This window comes from Euprymna scolopes, chromosome 26, assembly GCF_053919585.1.
Source record: "Euprymna scolopes isolate OS-2025 chromosome 26, ASM5391958v1, whole genome shotgun sequence".
NCBI classification, from domain to species: domain Eukaryota; kingdom Metazoa; phylum Mollusca; class Cephalopoda; order Sepiida; family Sepiolidae; genus Euprymna; species Euprymna scolopes.
This window is the reverse complement of record NC_136507.1, coordinates 62,524,081-62,539,080: the sequence shown is the minus strand read 5'-3', so window position 1 is coordinate 62,539,080 and position 15,000 is coordinate 62,524,081. Positions and strand designations below refer to the sequence as shown.

At 33.9% G+C, this 15,000-nt stretch overlaps 1 protein-coding gene across 1 annotated transcript in view; it reads right to left on the bottom strand.

Annotated features, from left to right (window-relative positions):
- LOC145248116 (sideroflexin-2-like) overlaps positions 1-15,000 on the bottom strand; it is a 68,869-nt gene that overhangs the window by 20,643 nt on the left and 33,226 nt on the right. Inside the window, exons 2-4 of the mRNA XM_080109907.1 lie at positions 5,287-5,449; positions 2,670-2,840; positions 1,128-1,226 (exon numbers count right to left, since the gene is read on the bottom strand). Of these exons, the coding sequence (XP_079966033.1) occupies positions 1,128-1,226; positions 2,670-2,840; positions 5,287-5,438 (422 nt within the window). The 5' untranslated portion in view covers positions 5,439-5,449. The remainder of the gene's footprint in view (positions 1-1,127; positions 1,227-2,669; positions 2,841-5,286; positions 5,450-15,000) is intronic.

The following is a 15,000-nucleotide window of genomic DNA, read 5'->3' as shown; positions in this document are numbered from 1 at the left end:
TTATGTTTCAGTGACAGTGTACCTTGTTTGGGGTGAAGTAAAAAAAAACAAGCAAAAAAAAAACAATAAACAAACAAACAATATGCATATTTTCAGTACACTCCTTTTGTTAATTGATGATAAATGACCACCACAACAAATCGATTGAACCATACAGAGGTAAGTATTTCAAAGTTTTCACCTTTCATTTTTTTATCTCTTTGTTGCACACAATCAATCAATCAATCGTCATCATGGTTATAAATAGCATCAGACATTTGTGGTCAGACCTTTTTATTTTATTTTTACTGTTCTTTTGTTTTTTCTCTATTTACATATTTACTTTCTTAAAAGTTATAAGAAAGGTAGAAAGGGAAAAAGAAAAAGAAGAAAAAGGAGATAATCATTATTGTATGACCTTTTTGTTCATGAAGTCAGGCCAAATTCTAATGAACAAAGGGACATAACTATGTTAGCAAGAAACTGAGTTACACCTCTTGCTTTTCTTTAGGGATTATCGAAGATGGCCACTATGAATATTACAATTATCATCTACGTGATTTCATCCCATCTATCATCAACATATGTATATAATGTTGTAGTTCTTGTCCAGAATTCCTCCTATTGTAAAAAAAAAAAGGTAAATTTATACAAACACCGTGACAGCGAATTAACCCTAACCCTAACGCTGTCACGGTGTTTGTATAATAATACCAAAAAAAAAATCAAGAAAAACCCGTGAGGAGACGAAAATATCATAACAAAAAATTATATAAATTGATCAATTTTTTATAAAGAAAATTATTTTTAAGTGAGTAATGGAAATTTGTAAGCATTTACAACATAAATCTCGCAAGTTTGAATTACTGTTGAGTTATCTCCTTCGTATTTTTTTTTTTAATTTTTTAATGGCAAGCGAAATAGTCACTCTTCCGATACTCATAAAATTTGATTTCCTTATTTAAAAATGAAACTACTTGATCAATTTACGTAATTTTGGAAATATATTTTTCGTTTTGTCATGGATATACACATTATACAGATTTTCCTTTGTTTTGGGGTTAATTTCGGAAAAGAATAAATGTTGTCAGCATGCATAAGATGTAATACATTTATAGCAAGATTGAAATTCAAAAGATGGCACTTACTTCTTGGAAATATCAGAGGCAGCATTTCGGTTTGTATAATTAACTAAGGCATTAAAAGACTGGTTAGCCCACTGCCAGAACACAACAGCAGACGTTGTTCTGAAAAGAAAAATTTTTTTACAAAAACGATGACACAAATTTACTTACATAAAGACAGTAAAAATGCGAGTGGGAAAAAAAAAAACCAAACAAAAAAAAAAACACTGAACTTACTGAATTCCTCAATCTGGAGCCATGTCCCTGCTAATCTCTCCAAAGTGGAAAGGTGAAGGAATAGATGAGGATTGATAATATTAGAATATTAGAGCACTCAATAGGAGAGCAGTAGCTCAAATAATCTAAATAATACCAATTATTAATCCTCATCTAAAAAATTCAGAAACATACGAGGTGCCTTCAATAAGTTTCCAGACATTTTTTCATACCGGCACTTTTATTGATAGTATACACATGAAACTCTAGTCCCCTTCGAAGTAATTTCCTCCTGCTGCAATGCACTTGTTGCACCGTTCCAACAACTTCTGGAAAGCCTCATGGAATTCCTCTTCTGTGAGCGTGTTAATGACTCTCATCACAGCCGCTTTCATCTCCACAATTGTCTCATAACAACAGCCTCTAAGGTTTTTCTTGAGCTTAGGAAATAACCAAAAGTCACAGGGAGCAAGGTCTGGACTATAAGGAGGGTGAGAAACGGTCTTGATGCCCATCTTGGTCAAATAATCTGTGACAAGGATGGAATTGTGGACTGGTGCATTGGGGCAAATTTTGCGCAAATCTTCCACATCTTCAGTTCCTTGCGAATAAGTGTGTGTACAATTTCTACACTGACCTTCAAACTGTGCACTTATTGTCTCTATAGACACACGATGGTCCTTATCCATGAAATTTTTTATTTGGTCAATCAACTCTGGTGTTCTGACTTCCTTAATTCTTTCACGCCTCTCATCATTTCTCACAGACACCCTGGCTTCCTTGAATCTCTTATGCCATTCAAAAACTGATGCTCAATTCATACAAGATGGTCAAAATGTTCTGTGTCATTTTTTTCCAAGTTTAAAACAGAATTTTATTGCATAAAGTGTCCTCATGTCCAGACTGCATTTTTGAAATTCACCAGTTGTGACAATCAGGCTTTAGTGGGGTGTATTCCAATTCCTGGTGTAGCTGTTCATTTGGACCTGAAATCATAAAAATTGGTCAGTCATCTCACCAGATGTATAACAATAACATACTGAATTTTCAAGTGTCTACGAGAATTTTAAATGCCTGTACAAAAAAGGTCTGGAAACTTATTAAAGCATCTCATAATATTAAATCGGTTCAAACACCAACTAATAAAAAAACAAAAAACAGTGAAAATAACATTCAAGATGAGAACACTAGCCTGAATAATCTAAATAATACGAATTATCAATCCTCATCTCAAAAATTCAGAAGCATAATTTTTACAGTTTTCAAGAAAAATTTGGTCATCTTTTTATATCAACACAAGACCCCCATTAAAAAAAAAAGAAAGAAAAAAACATTACTGAAGCTACATACTTGTAGAAAGAGATCATACAACCAATGAGCAACATTCCTCCAGGAACTTGGAACGACATTCGACCGACAAAATTTTGTAATTCCCCCGAATCTGGATGGAAAGCAGATAGGGTCAATTGCTGGGCATTTCGGATTTGTTGGTGGCTAAGCCCAGCTGGCTCTTCTCCTTTCCTATAAAATAAAAAAAAATTAAACAAAAAAAAATGTAAGAGATTTTTATTTTTTGTTAAAAAGTTTTCTCAGTTTGTTTCTATGTTGATGTGCATGTAAAAATAATGTTAACAACAATATAAGATTATGTGAAGCAGAAAAAGTGTTTTGGTTGTTTTGCTTTATCGTATATCAACCCTTTTTGAATTATTTAATGCTGAATCCAGCCATTTTGGAAAAAGGTTTTACGCTCCAATATTTATCTAGTCTTTGGATTGATTGTTTGGTAGAGGAAAATTTTTTGTTTGTTTTTGACTTTGCAAAGTATGATTGAGTTCTGGACACTTATGTTACCATGCTGAAATAACATTATTTAAAAAGCTATTCTTAAAATGGGGAGGGAAGATGTTTTGTAACTATTCTGTACTTTTACCTAAAAAATTTAATAAAAAAAAAAAAAAAGCTATCATAAAACTTGAAAATATTATTTTAAAAAATTAGCATGGTAACATAAGTGCATAAGCACCAAGTTTTGCAAAGAAAAAGTTAGAAAAAAAACAAAAAAAAACAATAACATCAATGTCAAAGAATGAGAGTTCAATATAGAAACGTTGTTTTAATTTGAATAAAATAAAATATGCATCAAATGCGCTTGAAAACCAAATCACAACATAATATTAGGAAAATAAACAAATATTTTACTTGTTTGAAATTTATCACAAATATATTTCAAAGGTAGCCTTCATCTTCAGTGTGTTCGTTGTTCTTTTTTTTCTTTTTCTTGCCATGTTGTTAATTTGGAGAAAGGAGTCCGTATAAAGCTGCACGTTGTATCTGGCCGTTGTATTTTGAATTGTTTGAACTGTGCGCAAGTAACGCGAGAATAACGTCAAAGAATGAGAGTTCAATATGGAAACGTTGTTTTAATTTTAATAAAATAAAATATGCATCAAATGCGGCTCTATACAGACCCCTTTCTCCAGATTAACAACATGGCAAGAAAGTAGAAAAAGAAAAAAAAACAACACACTGAAGATGGAGTATACCTCTGAAATATATTTGTGATAAATTCAAACAAGTAAAATATTTGTCTATTTTTCTAATATTATGTTGTGATTTGGTTTCAAGCGCATTTGATGTGTATTTATTTTATAATAACATCAATGTTTGGTGCATTTTAGGCCAAGAAGTCAATATCTTCAGACAGTCTGATCTGGTAGCAATAGGAAGCAGATAAATGGAAAATTCCATTAGAAGATAAAAACTGAGTATTAGAGCTACATCAAGATATGCTATCATACACAGGAAGTTGCTAGAGACATGTAGTTAAGCTGAGAAAATCTTTCTTGTTTATGTGAACCGAGAGAGAGAGAGAGTGGTTGTTCGTTGGGAACAGTTGTTGCCTCCCACATGGGATGTAGGTATACAATATATTAAAAAAGAAATCCCCTCCCTCAAGAGGATTGTTAAACGCAAAATGATTTTGTATTATCATTATTTAATAACTTTTACAATTGCTCTTATTAAAAAGTGAAAAAAATGGCAACAGCAAAAAATTGACAAAGCACCTGTACATGTTGTTTAACTCACTAAAAATCTAACTGTTTATGTGACGAGCCATTATGTGAAAAATCTGATGGGGTTGAAGAATTGGTTGACCGTATTGTTACATTACCACTTTTGGTAAATTCCATCTCCAAAAATTGTTTTAAATTCTAAACATTTTATAATCTACTAGCATGGGTACCCAGCATTGCCCAGGTGTCGAGAAGTGGTGTAGTAAGGCAATCGAGCAACCAACCCCCAACCCTTAAAAAAAAAAAAAACAAAAAAACTTTTCTTCAATCAAAATAACAGTGAGTGTCCGTGCGAGCGTAAAAAAAAAAAAAAAAGAAAAGAAAATGAACCACAGTAGCCAGGTTCAAATCTGTAATGCAAACAAGGAAAAGGGGGTGAAAAAAGCAAACACGTTAGCCGTCTCACCCACGGCACACTTATAACATCACAGGCTTTCAAAATAATGTCTTTTAAACATACGTTAAGATCGCTAGGCATGAATGACTTGCAAAAAAAATGGAAAATTAAGTTTAAAACAAAAACAGTAAAAAAAATAAAACAAACAATTAATAGAACCATTTTGGGGATCAGAAAATAGGCACAACTTTTTCCAATTGCGATACCTCCAAAAGTTCCGATTTTTTTCAATTTCAATTAATTATCTCACCAGTAGTATATAGATAATAAAAAGAACTGCAAAAACCTAACATCGTCATCTCCCTTGGCTTGATATACACGCAACTAAGGACTGCTTATTAATTTGATATTTCCATGAAACTTCCTCCTTTGGAGGAAGACAATTCAGCCCACCTATGGTGAGTACCGCTTCATTTGTTAAATACATAGATAATGAGAATGTTATTAATACATGAATGAAAATATATAAACCAAAAAAGACAAATCTACTTACTTGTATTTTTCAATAAGATCTTTGGCTTCATAAAGTTTGGCAGTTGGGGTCAGACATGTCCTGGGGTCAGTAACCCAGGCGAAATAACGGAGCCTGCCATAAAAGGTCCGGTTATCCCACTGAGGTTTGTCTAAATCGATACGATCAGACATGTTTCCACCTTCTGAAAAACATAAAGAACATCTTTATTTTAAATAAACATAGTCCTTATTTACTTGACTCCCTATAAGGGCATGGTTAGACACAAAGGGGAAAATCTAGCTCCCCAAATCTGAGCACTATGGATTGGGACAAAACTTTAAATTGTTTCAGTCTAGAAGGATTTCTCCTCATCTAACCAGACCACAGTTGACTGTGTTTATTATAAGTCCAGCTAAAAGTAAGAAAAAAACAAAAACTATGAAACAAACACCCACTAAATTGGTATATTCTTGATTAGCATTGCCCTGGATGAATAATATCTCAAATTTAAAAATAGTTATTCATTCTTGGGTCAGGTTTTGTCGGGGTGGGTGAGGGGAGGAGCAGTTTTTCAGTCATTTCCAATGTTATTGTAATATAAAGGAGATGTGAATGACTTACATTATTATTTTCAATACATTAAAACAAGAGAGGAATGGGCTGGGCATAGGTGAAAAAGCAGTGATGGAGATAGATATGGAAAAACAGAGCAGAAGAAAAGAGAGAAAACCAGATTAAGATAGGTAGGGAGATGGTAGTTTTAATATAAAGTTCTTACACAAACTTTTTTGTTTGTTTGTTTCTATAGTTCTACGCAAGGCCGGGTAGCCCTGCTAATCACATATGAGAATGATCAATATGAACAAGGTGTCTCAAAATGAAGGAAACGTTTTTTTTCATAAAAATTGATATATACATTTGTGGGAATCGTGTTCTCCACACAAGTGGACACACAAACACATGACCTTAAGGCAAACACGATTATCGCCCCTTAACTCTGGCAACATCATTCTTTGCTACAAGGGGGCATAACACCTCATTTTCATATCTGCTTACTTCTTTCATTCTCTTTCTTCGCTGGACATCAAAGAGTGTAGATGTCACGCTAAAAACCCTCTCCGGTTTAGCCAACGCTAATCGGCCCGACCTTGCCATCGACCTCTCATCAAAGACTATAAACACAAGTAACATTACTTATAATCTCTCACTGAACTTTTACTATCATTTATTTGGTATCCACTGCAAATAAATTTATTTGGTGTTTTTAATACCGGCATATTTCATGTCTTCATTTCATGGCAAGGAGACCATACCACCTTGCTTTATTCCCCTACTTAACAATAGAGGAAGGGATTGCCAACTACACACACACAAAATGCGACTATGTCTTCTACAGACTTTTTTATGGCACACATCAATCAAGTAGTTTTATTCATTTTTGGAAGCTTCACTTGGAGAAAGGAATGTGATTATGAGAGGATGCAAGAGAAGCTGTCTTGCTCTTCCAACCTCACCTCAGTGGACTTCTGGTTGTAGGGCACATTGAATGCCAAAGGGTTTCATTACCAGCAAGCCTTGAAAAAACTTCAAAGTTGGACTGATTGTCGAGGACATATCTTTGATTAGCATGAACGGCACCTACCCAAGCTAAAAAACACAAAAATCCAGTTTAAATGAGAAAACAAGGGGATTCATGTGTTTGTCAAGTTTTATTAGTTATGTTCAAATTATTTTATCCTGCGCAATGCTGGGTACATCTACTAGTATTTAATATTTTCAAGGTGAAATATTTTTTGTTGTGAAAGAGCGAACTGAAATGTTTATATGTTTATAATTAGCTGATCTTTGGAAAGGAAAATAGAGAAAAATGGTGTTTACAATACTGAAGAAACTGAAAAAGGAAACGTCTGCGAGATTACCATTGAGTAAACGATCAACATGTACAAGACATCCAAAAGCAAAGTAAAAATTTCTTTTAATCGATAAAATGACAAATTAATTTTTGGAGGCAAAGACTTGAAGTACAGAAAGTCCAAAACCAGCAGTTTTATTCAGTTTTTGGAAGCATCATTCAAAATATAGAATGTGGTCTTGTAACAGAGCGCAGATGCGCATATTGCAGCAGCTGTACGACAGCCAACGTACGCAAATGTCAGAGCCATGTGCAAGGTGATATCACAGCAAGGAGAAATAAAAGTGTTACACACATGGTCCGAGAGTGATAGGAAAAGACATGTCCAAAAACATGGCCGGACAAAGAGTACTGCATGTTCGGCACGGCAGAGTCTTGTTAAGCACATTGGAGTACAAGACGACTTTAAACAAGAGACAAGGCGTTATTTTGGAAGTACCTGTAAATAAACGTCTGTTGTTTCACTGAAAAAAAGACCGAGTTGAATTCTTTCCTTGTCCGTTTCCTTGTGACTGTCTGCATACAACATGTGGGTCCCGAATGTTGACATTAACGACTATATTACAATCTTGCATGGATGAAAAAAAGAAGTTGGCCTCGCTCCTTACCTCTAGCTGATTTCTGGGCATGGGGAAACATTTCAAACCAGAGTATTTCAATCAAGAAATGTAGAAATGGAACCTCCTTCACTCATTCCAATGCACTAAGTAACCGTCTGTCTTGTAACGTCACTTGTTTACCGTCTGTACAGCAAAAACTCCCTTACTCCTCCAAGCGACCTGCTTTATATTATATTCACCCACGTGAATCTCACGAGATCACATGAGACCGTTTCTGTTAAATATCGCAGACGCCATCTTGGTTTCTCTTTTTCCTGTCCAACGTACATAACAGGCAGACACGTGGGCGCTTCACAGGTAGGCCGTTTGTATGTCCGTTTCCGTTTTCCCCCACAAGAAACCTTGAAGAATTTCAAAGTCAAATTGAAGAAGAATGGACAAGTTACACGGATGAAAAGCTAAACAACTGTGTGTTGTAAATTTTTTTTTAAACTTGATTTTTTGTTTGCATTTTTGAAAAAACTATTGAATGGTATCTTGTGATTATGCTGATACAGGATTGGCCCATGGAGCAACGGATAAAGTACTAGGTACAATTTAATTGTGAGTAATGGAGGTTGAGGATTCAATTCTCGGTGTGAGTGATATGAATTACTTAAGACTTCTACCCGGTTATGACTGACAGAACGAGAGCACACTAATTCCGTATATTAAATCAAGAATTCTGTTTGAAATTCTGTGCAGATTCCAGAGTTCAACAAGATACACCTTAAGAAGGCCAAAGGTTCCATCGGTTGAAACATTGTGCAAATAACACTCAAATTGAGAACAGTATCGTGAATAATCAAAAATATAATTATTACATCAATATTTATCCTTACTTTCCGTGAAGAAAAGGACTCCAAGTTACGGTTAAAAGGATAAACTTATTCTCTACAGTTTTAATCAATTTTATTCAAACAGTTTCATTAACTCAAAACGTGTGATGGAAAGAGTTATGAAAACTAATACCAAATAGGTTGAGTCTGCTGATGTATATGTATTATAGAAATATGAGTTTCATCTCATCTAGCAAAGCAATTGATAGAAACGAAGATAGAGATATAACGTATTGTCCTATTTATGTTTTAAAATGGATTTTTGTCTCATCTGAGTCCTAGTGAGAGGTGAGCAAGAGATATGATGTCTTGTTAAAGTCTGAGTGTTTGTAAAAGATGCAAAAAAGTTTAAACAGAAATGTTATCCTACACAAAAATTCAATCACTCCGTGAATAAGAACATTCAAGTGCAAAAGTAAATCTATATTATATTTATCTTCATCCTTTGTTTGTCTATCAGTCCGTTTCATTTTTTTCTCAGAAACTATTGATCTGGCTGAAATTTTGTATGGACCTTTGTGATAAGGTGCAGCAAACTAAGTATTATCATATCTGTTCAATGAACAGTTCTGGATTAATAGGGATTAGTATTTAATGCAAAAATGAGCACAAATTTAACCATATTCAACCATCAATTTGATATAAAGCACTCATTCTAAGTCAACAGGCTATAACTTTGAAAACTATATATATATGTGAGTGTGTTTTTTTTTATTACCGTTTTATCTGTTTGGTTACATATGTTTCTGATGTTGGACCATGTTTACGATCCAACAGTCTCGTCAGACTTTGGTTACATGTAACCAAACAGATAAAACGGTAATAAAAAATAAATAAAACACATATTTGCTCTGCAATAGTATTGAGCAATCTCTTCAGGTTTGTACTAATTACTAGTTTTCCCAAATACGTATATATATATATTGTAGGTTCAGCTGTGCTGATGAGTTGTATAACAACAAAACAAATGCCCAGAGCTAATATATTTTAAAAAAATATGTCGCTCCTAATCTAGGGGGCATCACATGGGGGAAGGAAAATTATTTCCAATTAGCATTAAGGTAATGCATTCCACATGTAAAATGTATCACAGACAAAACAACCAATAAATGGCCACTATGTATAGGTTAGGTATGTTCATATGTTTATATATTTTTTATTAGGTTGGTGCAAAAATAATGTCATTTTTTGATGTTCAACTATATATATATACTAGCATTTCAGCCCGGCGTTGCCTGGGTGTTTGGATGTGTATGTTGAGCAAAAAAAAAAAATGTCGGGGAAGTTTGGTAGAGTTTTAAAAGGTCAAATCGTCGAACTTTGACTCCTTAACAGCTAAATTTCTGGCCGAAAATGAATTACACAGATTTTTCCCAAATCTCAGTACCCTGTATATCAAATTTTGTGTCTGCAGACTTAAAATTGACAAAGTTATTGCGTAGGGAAATGTACGCACACAGATACACAGACACGTTCATTTTTATAGATATACTAGCATTTCAGCCCGGCGTTGCCCGGGTGTTTGGAGGTGTACGTTGAGCAAAAAAAAAAAAAAAAAAAAGCGGTCAATTTTTTTAACTTTGACCCCTATTATGACCCCTTAACATTTATTGTTTTGGGGGTGTAAATACAGTTATTAAGTTAGATCCATGTCCAACGGACCTATATCTAAAATTTCAAGTGTTTAGACTCAAAATTGGCAGAGGAGTTTGGTAAAGTTCTCAAAGGTCAAATCGTTGAACTTTGACCCCTTAACAGCCAAATTTCTGGCCGAAAACAGATCACAAAGATTTTCACAAATCTCAGTACCCTGTATATCAAATTTCTAGTCTGTAGACTGAAAATTGACAGAGTTATTGCGTAGGGAAATATACACACACACACATACATACACACACACACACAGATACGTTCACTTTTATAGATATATAGATAGGTAAACGACATTATTTTTGCACCAACCTAATATGTACAGGATAAACTGTTAAACTAATTAAAAGTCTAGTAGATCACAATTATGTCACTGTTACATTCTAAATGAATTTTTTTTCTTTTTGTAAACAAATTGTTAGAAGAACAATAGCTGTGTCATTTAATATATAAACAGGCAGAATGAGAGAATTCATGTTTTTTTTTCAGCCCCAAAAAACAATTTTATTAGTTATATTTAACATAATTGTTACTCTGACAATACAGGATAAATCTAGTTTTTATTTATATGCTTGAGTGTGACTAATCCTCTGTAATCAATTTACCATAATGATCATTCATGATGCCAATGTAACAGCTGCCGACTCTCAGAATTCATTAAGTCTTCTTTGTAAACAAGTCATACAATCATTTCCCTTTTTCTTTTCTTTCTCCCAGAAAATGAACTCAAGTCGGAAGAAGAAGAAGAAATATCTGTCATACAGATGATTATTCTCAGACACTCAATTCACTTTACCATTCCAATCTTGCAATAATCATTTTTCGATTTCAGATAAAGATTCTTTGGAGAGACAAAATTGGTCGGACACGAAAAGGAGATTGACAGAAACAGCAGCTGTCGTTAACTCTTGCCTTCTTTACTTTTTCCTTTAGTCCTCACATTCCATGAGCGATGTTTCTTTTCTGAATTTATACATTAATACTTCATATTATTTGAATTCATAGAACTACTGTTTTCATTTAACAACGTTTTGGTCGATGTAACCTCCGACCTTCTTCAAGTGTATCTCGTCAAACTTGAGAATTTGGACTGAATTTCAAATGGAACCCTTTATTTACTTCACAGGTGTAGCATGCTCTTGTTTCTTCAGTCATGTCCATTATATATATATATATATATATATATATATATATATATATATATATATATATAATTAGTTATATTTTTTGGAAAATAGGATTCCAGCAGAGTGCTTTATTACTAGGAAAAATCCAAAAATAAGAGCGTATTATTTACGTTTTATTTACAGAAAGTTTAAACTTTCTATAAATAAAGCATATATATATATATATATATACTAGCGATGCCCGGGTGTCTGGAGGTAAATCAAAACTCCGGGGGGGGGGGGGGAGGTGTTAAATAATAATAAAAAAAAATGTTTTGATAGGTGAGTATGAGAATCGAACCCGTACCCTTTAGTTGGAAATTAATGTGTGAAAAAAAAAAAAAAGTGCTACGTTAACCATTGAGCCACAGCGACAGACAACGTTAAGCAGGTTATTTAACTATAAAAAGAGGCGTTACTCTGCTGCTTTCATTTGACCTAATTAAGAAGGTCAAATAGAAGTCACACAGCGTTTGGGCTTGTTTACCCAAATTTAACTGTTTCTTCCCCCAACAGATGTTGGGGAGGGGGGAAGCAGCTCCCAATTGTCCAGAACTGTCTGATCAAAGCTGATTGCTTCTGGACGTTTTTCCCCAGTGCAATGCCAGACATCGTTTGAGTTTAGTTTCACTTTATTTATACTAAAAAGCCCAATCAACACGCGAGAAGCCAAAATAGCAATAATTTTGTAAAAATCAACGTAAATAAATCTATACGCTACGCGGTTTCCTAATTCCTAGATATTATTATATAGGACCTATATACACAGTTGTAAGCGATAGTAACGAACCCAGGACCGTGTGCGAGAAAAGCCTTTGCCAGACATACACAAAATGGTCACACACATTTTGCCTTTTATATATATTAGTGAATGAATGACAAAATCTATATTCCAAAGTTTATGATGTTGACCATCTTATAATTTATTCCTTTAATTTAGTTGACTTATACAATTCTTGATAGTATCTGTTTCGTAGCACAAAATGAATCACTTAATTATTATATCAATCAGTGAATCTATTTTGCCCTTAACTCATCAGAAGAAATAGCAACAATCAATCTGTTAAAAGGAAATAAAGTGTGTTTTGACATGATTAAAATCCGAAAATTGGAAGAGAAGCTGTAAATACCATATATGTTTCCATTACGGCATTTTGAATTTTAGAATTTTAATCATGTCAAAACACACTTTATTTCCTTTTGTCGGATTGATTGTTGCTATTTCTTCTGATGAGTTAAAGGCAAAATAGATTCACTATTTGATATAATAATTAAGTGATTGATTTTGTGCTATGAAACAGATACTGTCAAGAATTGTACATGTCAACTGAATTAAAGGAATAAATTATAAGATGGTAAACATCGTGAACTTTGGAAATTAGACTTTTGTCTTTCATTCACTATATTGCTCTGTAATTACATTGAGCTTCTTAAATAAGGATTGGTACATATTATAAGGAAATAAAATATATTTCCACAGAAATATGCATATATATATATATATATATTGTGAAATGTTTTTGATTCCTGATGCAGGGGTATGAGACCAATGATTTTGACAATTGTTTTTATAACCATCGGCTGTGCTAACCAACCAATGAAAATCTTCCAAAGTTACTATAAAAATTGTCGAATTTTGGATTCAATCAGTTCGCCGTTGGCTATGTCACGAACCGCATTTGATTCTTAGCCGCCATCTTTGTTACTGGAAATTACTTCATACTCAGTATCGAGACTGCACTCTGTTCAACATACTGTCTCAACATTTAACATACATTATATATATATATATATATATATATATATATATATATATATATATGCTAGCAGGACGCCCAACATTACTCGATTGTATAATATGCGTAAATATGATATTTTCATTTATGCCGATTTCGTATTTATTATTATAGAGCAAATTCTCAATTACTTATTATATTGTACCCAATATATTGCAGTAATTTCAAAAGTTAAAAAAAATATGACTTTAGTGCCATCAACTATAATCAAAACCAAAACATTTAATGCTCCAGCATTATTCATTATTAAGTCCAAATGCATAAGAAAATTGAAAAAATTAACGTAAAGGTATAAATGTATATTTATTCATGCGTAAAAAATACACATTCAATCAATTTTGACCTTTTTTTTTCAATTTTAACCCATTTACAGCTATTTTTACCGGCTAAAAAACCAAATCGAATTTGTTCCACAGGTCTGAATCCCCTATATATCAAATTTCAAGTCCATAGACCAAAAATTGACAACAGTTTGGTAGAGACAATTCCGCACTGAGAGAGACATGGTCACTTTATATATACCAGCAGGCCGCCCAGCGTTGTCCAGTCATAAAATATGCTTAAATATGACATTTTTATTTTTGCAGATTTCATATTTATTATTATAGAGCCCAAACTCTTGATTGTACCCATTATACAATAATAATCTCAAAAGTTTTTAAAAAAATATGACTTGAGTGCCATCAGCTAGAATCAAAACATATAGCTCTCCAGAATTATTTGTTACAATCTGAGCTAAGTCCATATGCATATAAAAACTTCAAAAATAAAATTGTCTTTTTTTTTTTTAACATAGGCATCACCATTTATCAAGGCCAAGAGGCAACTCGAGGATAAAGGTTAAAGAGTGTACAGCAGAAATTGGACAATATAGTAACCGTTAGTAATGGAGATTCGGTAAATTTGTTAACTTATATGGAACGGCTCATCAAAAACTTGTTTACGTTAGACTTGAAGACAACCATATTGCAATCAGCTGGGAAGCAGAAAAACGGAGGACAATTCCATAGGCGTGCAGTTCTAAGAAAGAAGCTTTGCTCATGGAATCTACGCTTAGGTTTAGGCACAGATAAAGAGTGGGGGAAACTAGTGATAGTGTTTTCTGCTAGACGGGTGTTTCTTGTGAAAGTTTGGCGAGGGGGGACCATAGAATGGAGTTCAGCCAAGCACCTGCCATGAAAATAACGATAAAGCAGAGACAAACTCGCAACAGATGTTCTGTGAGAAAGAGGTTGCAGGGAAGAGAAAAGGGCATCCCCCACTAAGCCACAAAGTCTATTTTGAACTCTATCAAGGCAGGATAAGTCCTTTCTAGCAGCTCCTGCCCAGATGTGGCAACAGTACTCCATCATTGGACGTACCTGGCTCTTATATAGATGGAGAATTGCATCAGCAGTGAGATATCTACTGGATCGATAGAAGGATCCCACCATTTTTCCAGTAGCCTTGGAAACAGATTTAATGGATGTGTTCCATTTAAGATTAGGAGTAATGGTCAAGCCCAGAAGCTTGTCAAAACATGAGGCCTCCTCAAGACGAGAGCCATTCATTTCAATTGATGCCAGATTGGGATCAGAGAGTTGATGATGTAAAAATAAAAGCTTGGTTTTAGATGCATTAAAAGTAACAAGCCACCTCTTTCCCCATTGTACCACTTGCTCAAGATCAGAGGAGAGAGAATCAGAGAGAACTTGGTCGTTTACGGTCTTAGATGTGCTACCATAGATAGTAGTGTCATCAGCATAGATGTCTACGAATGATTTAAGGATGTGATTTGGAAGATCATTAATA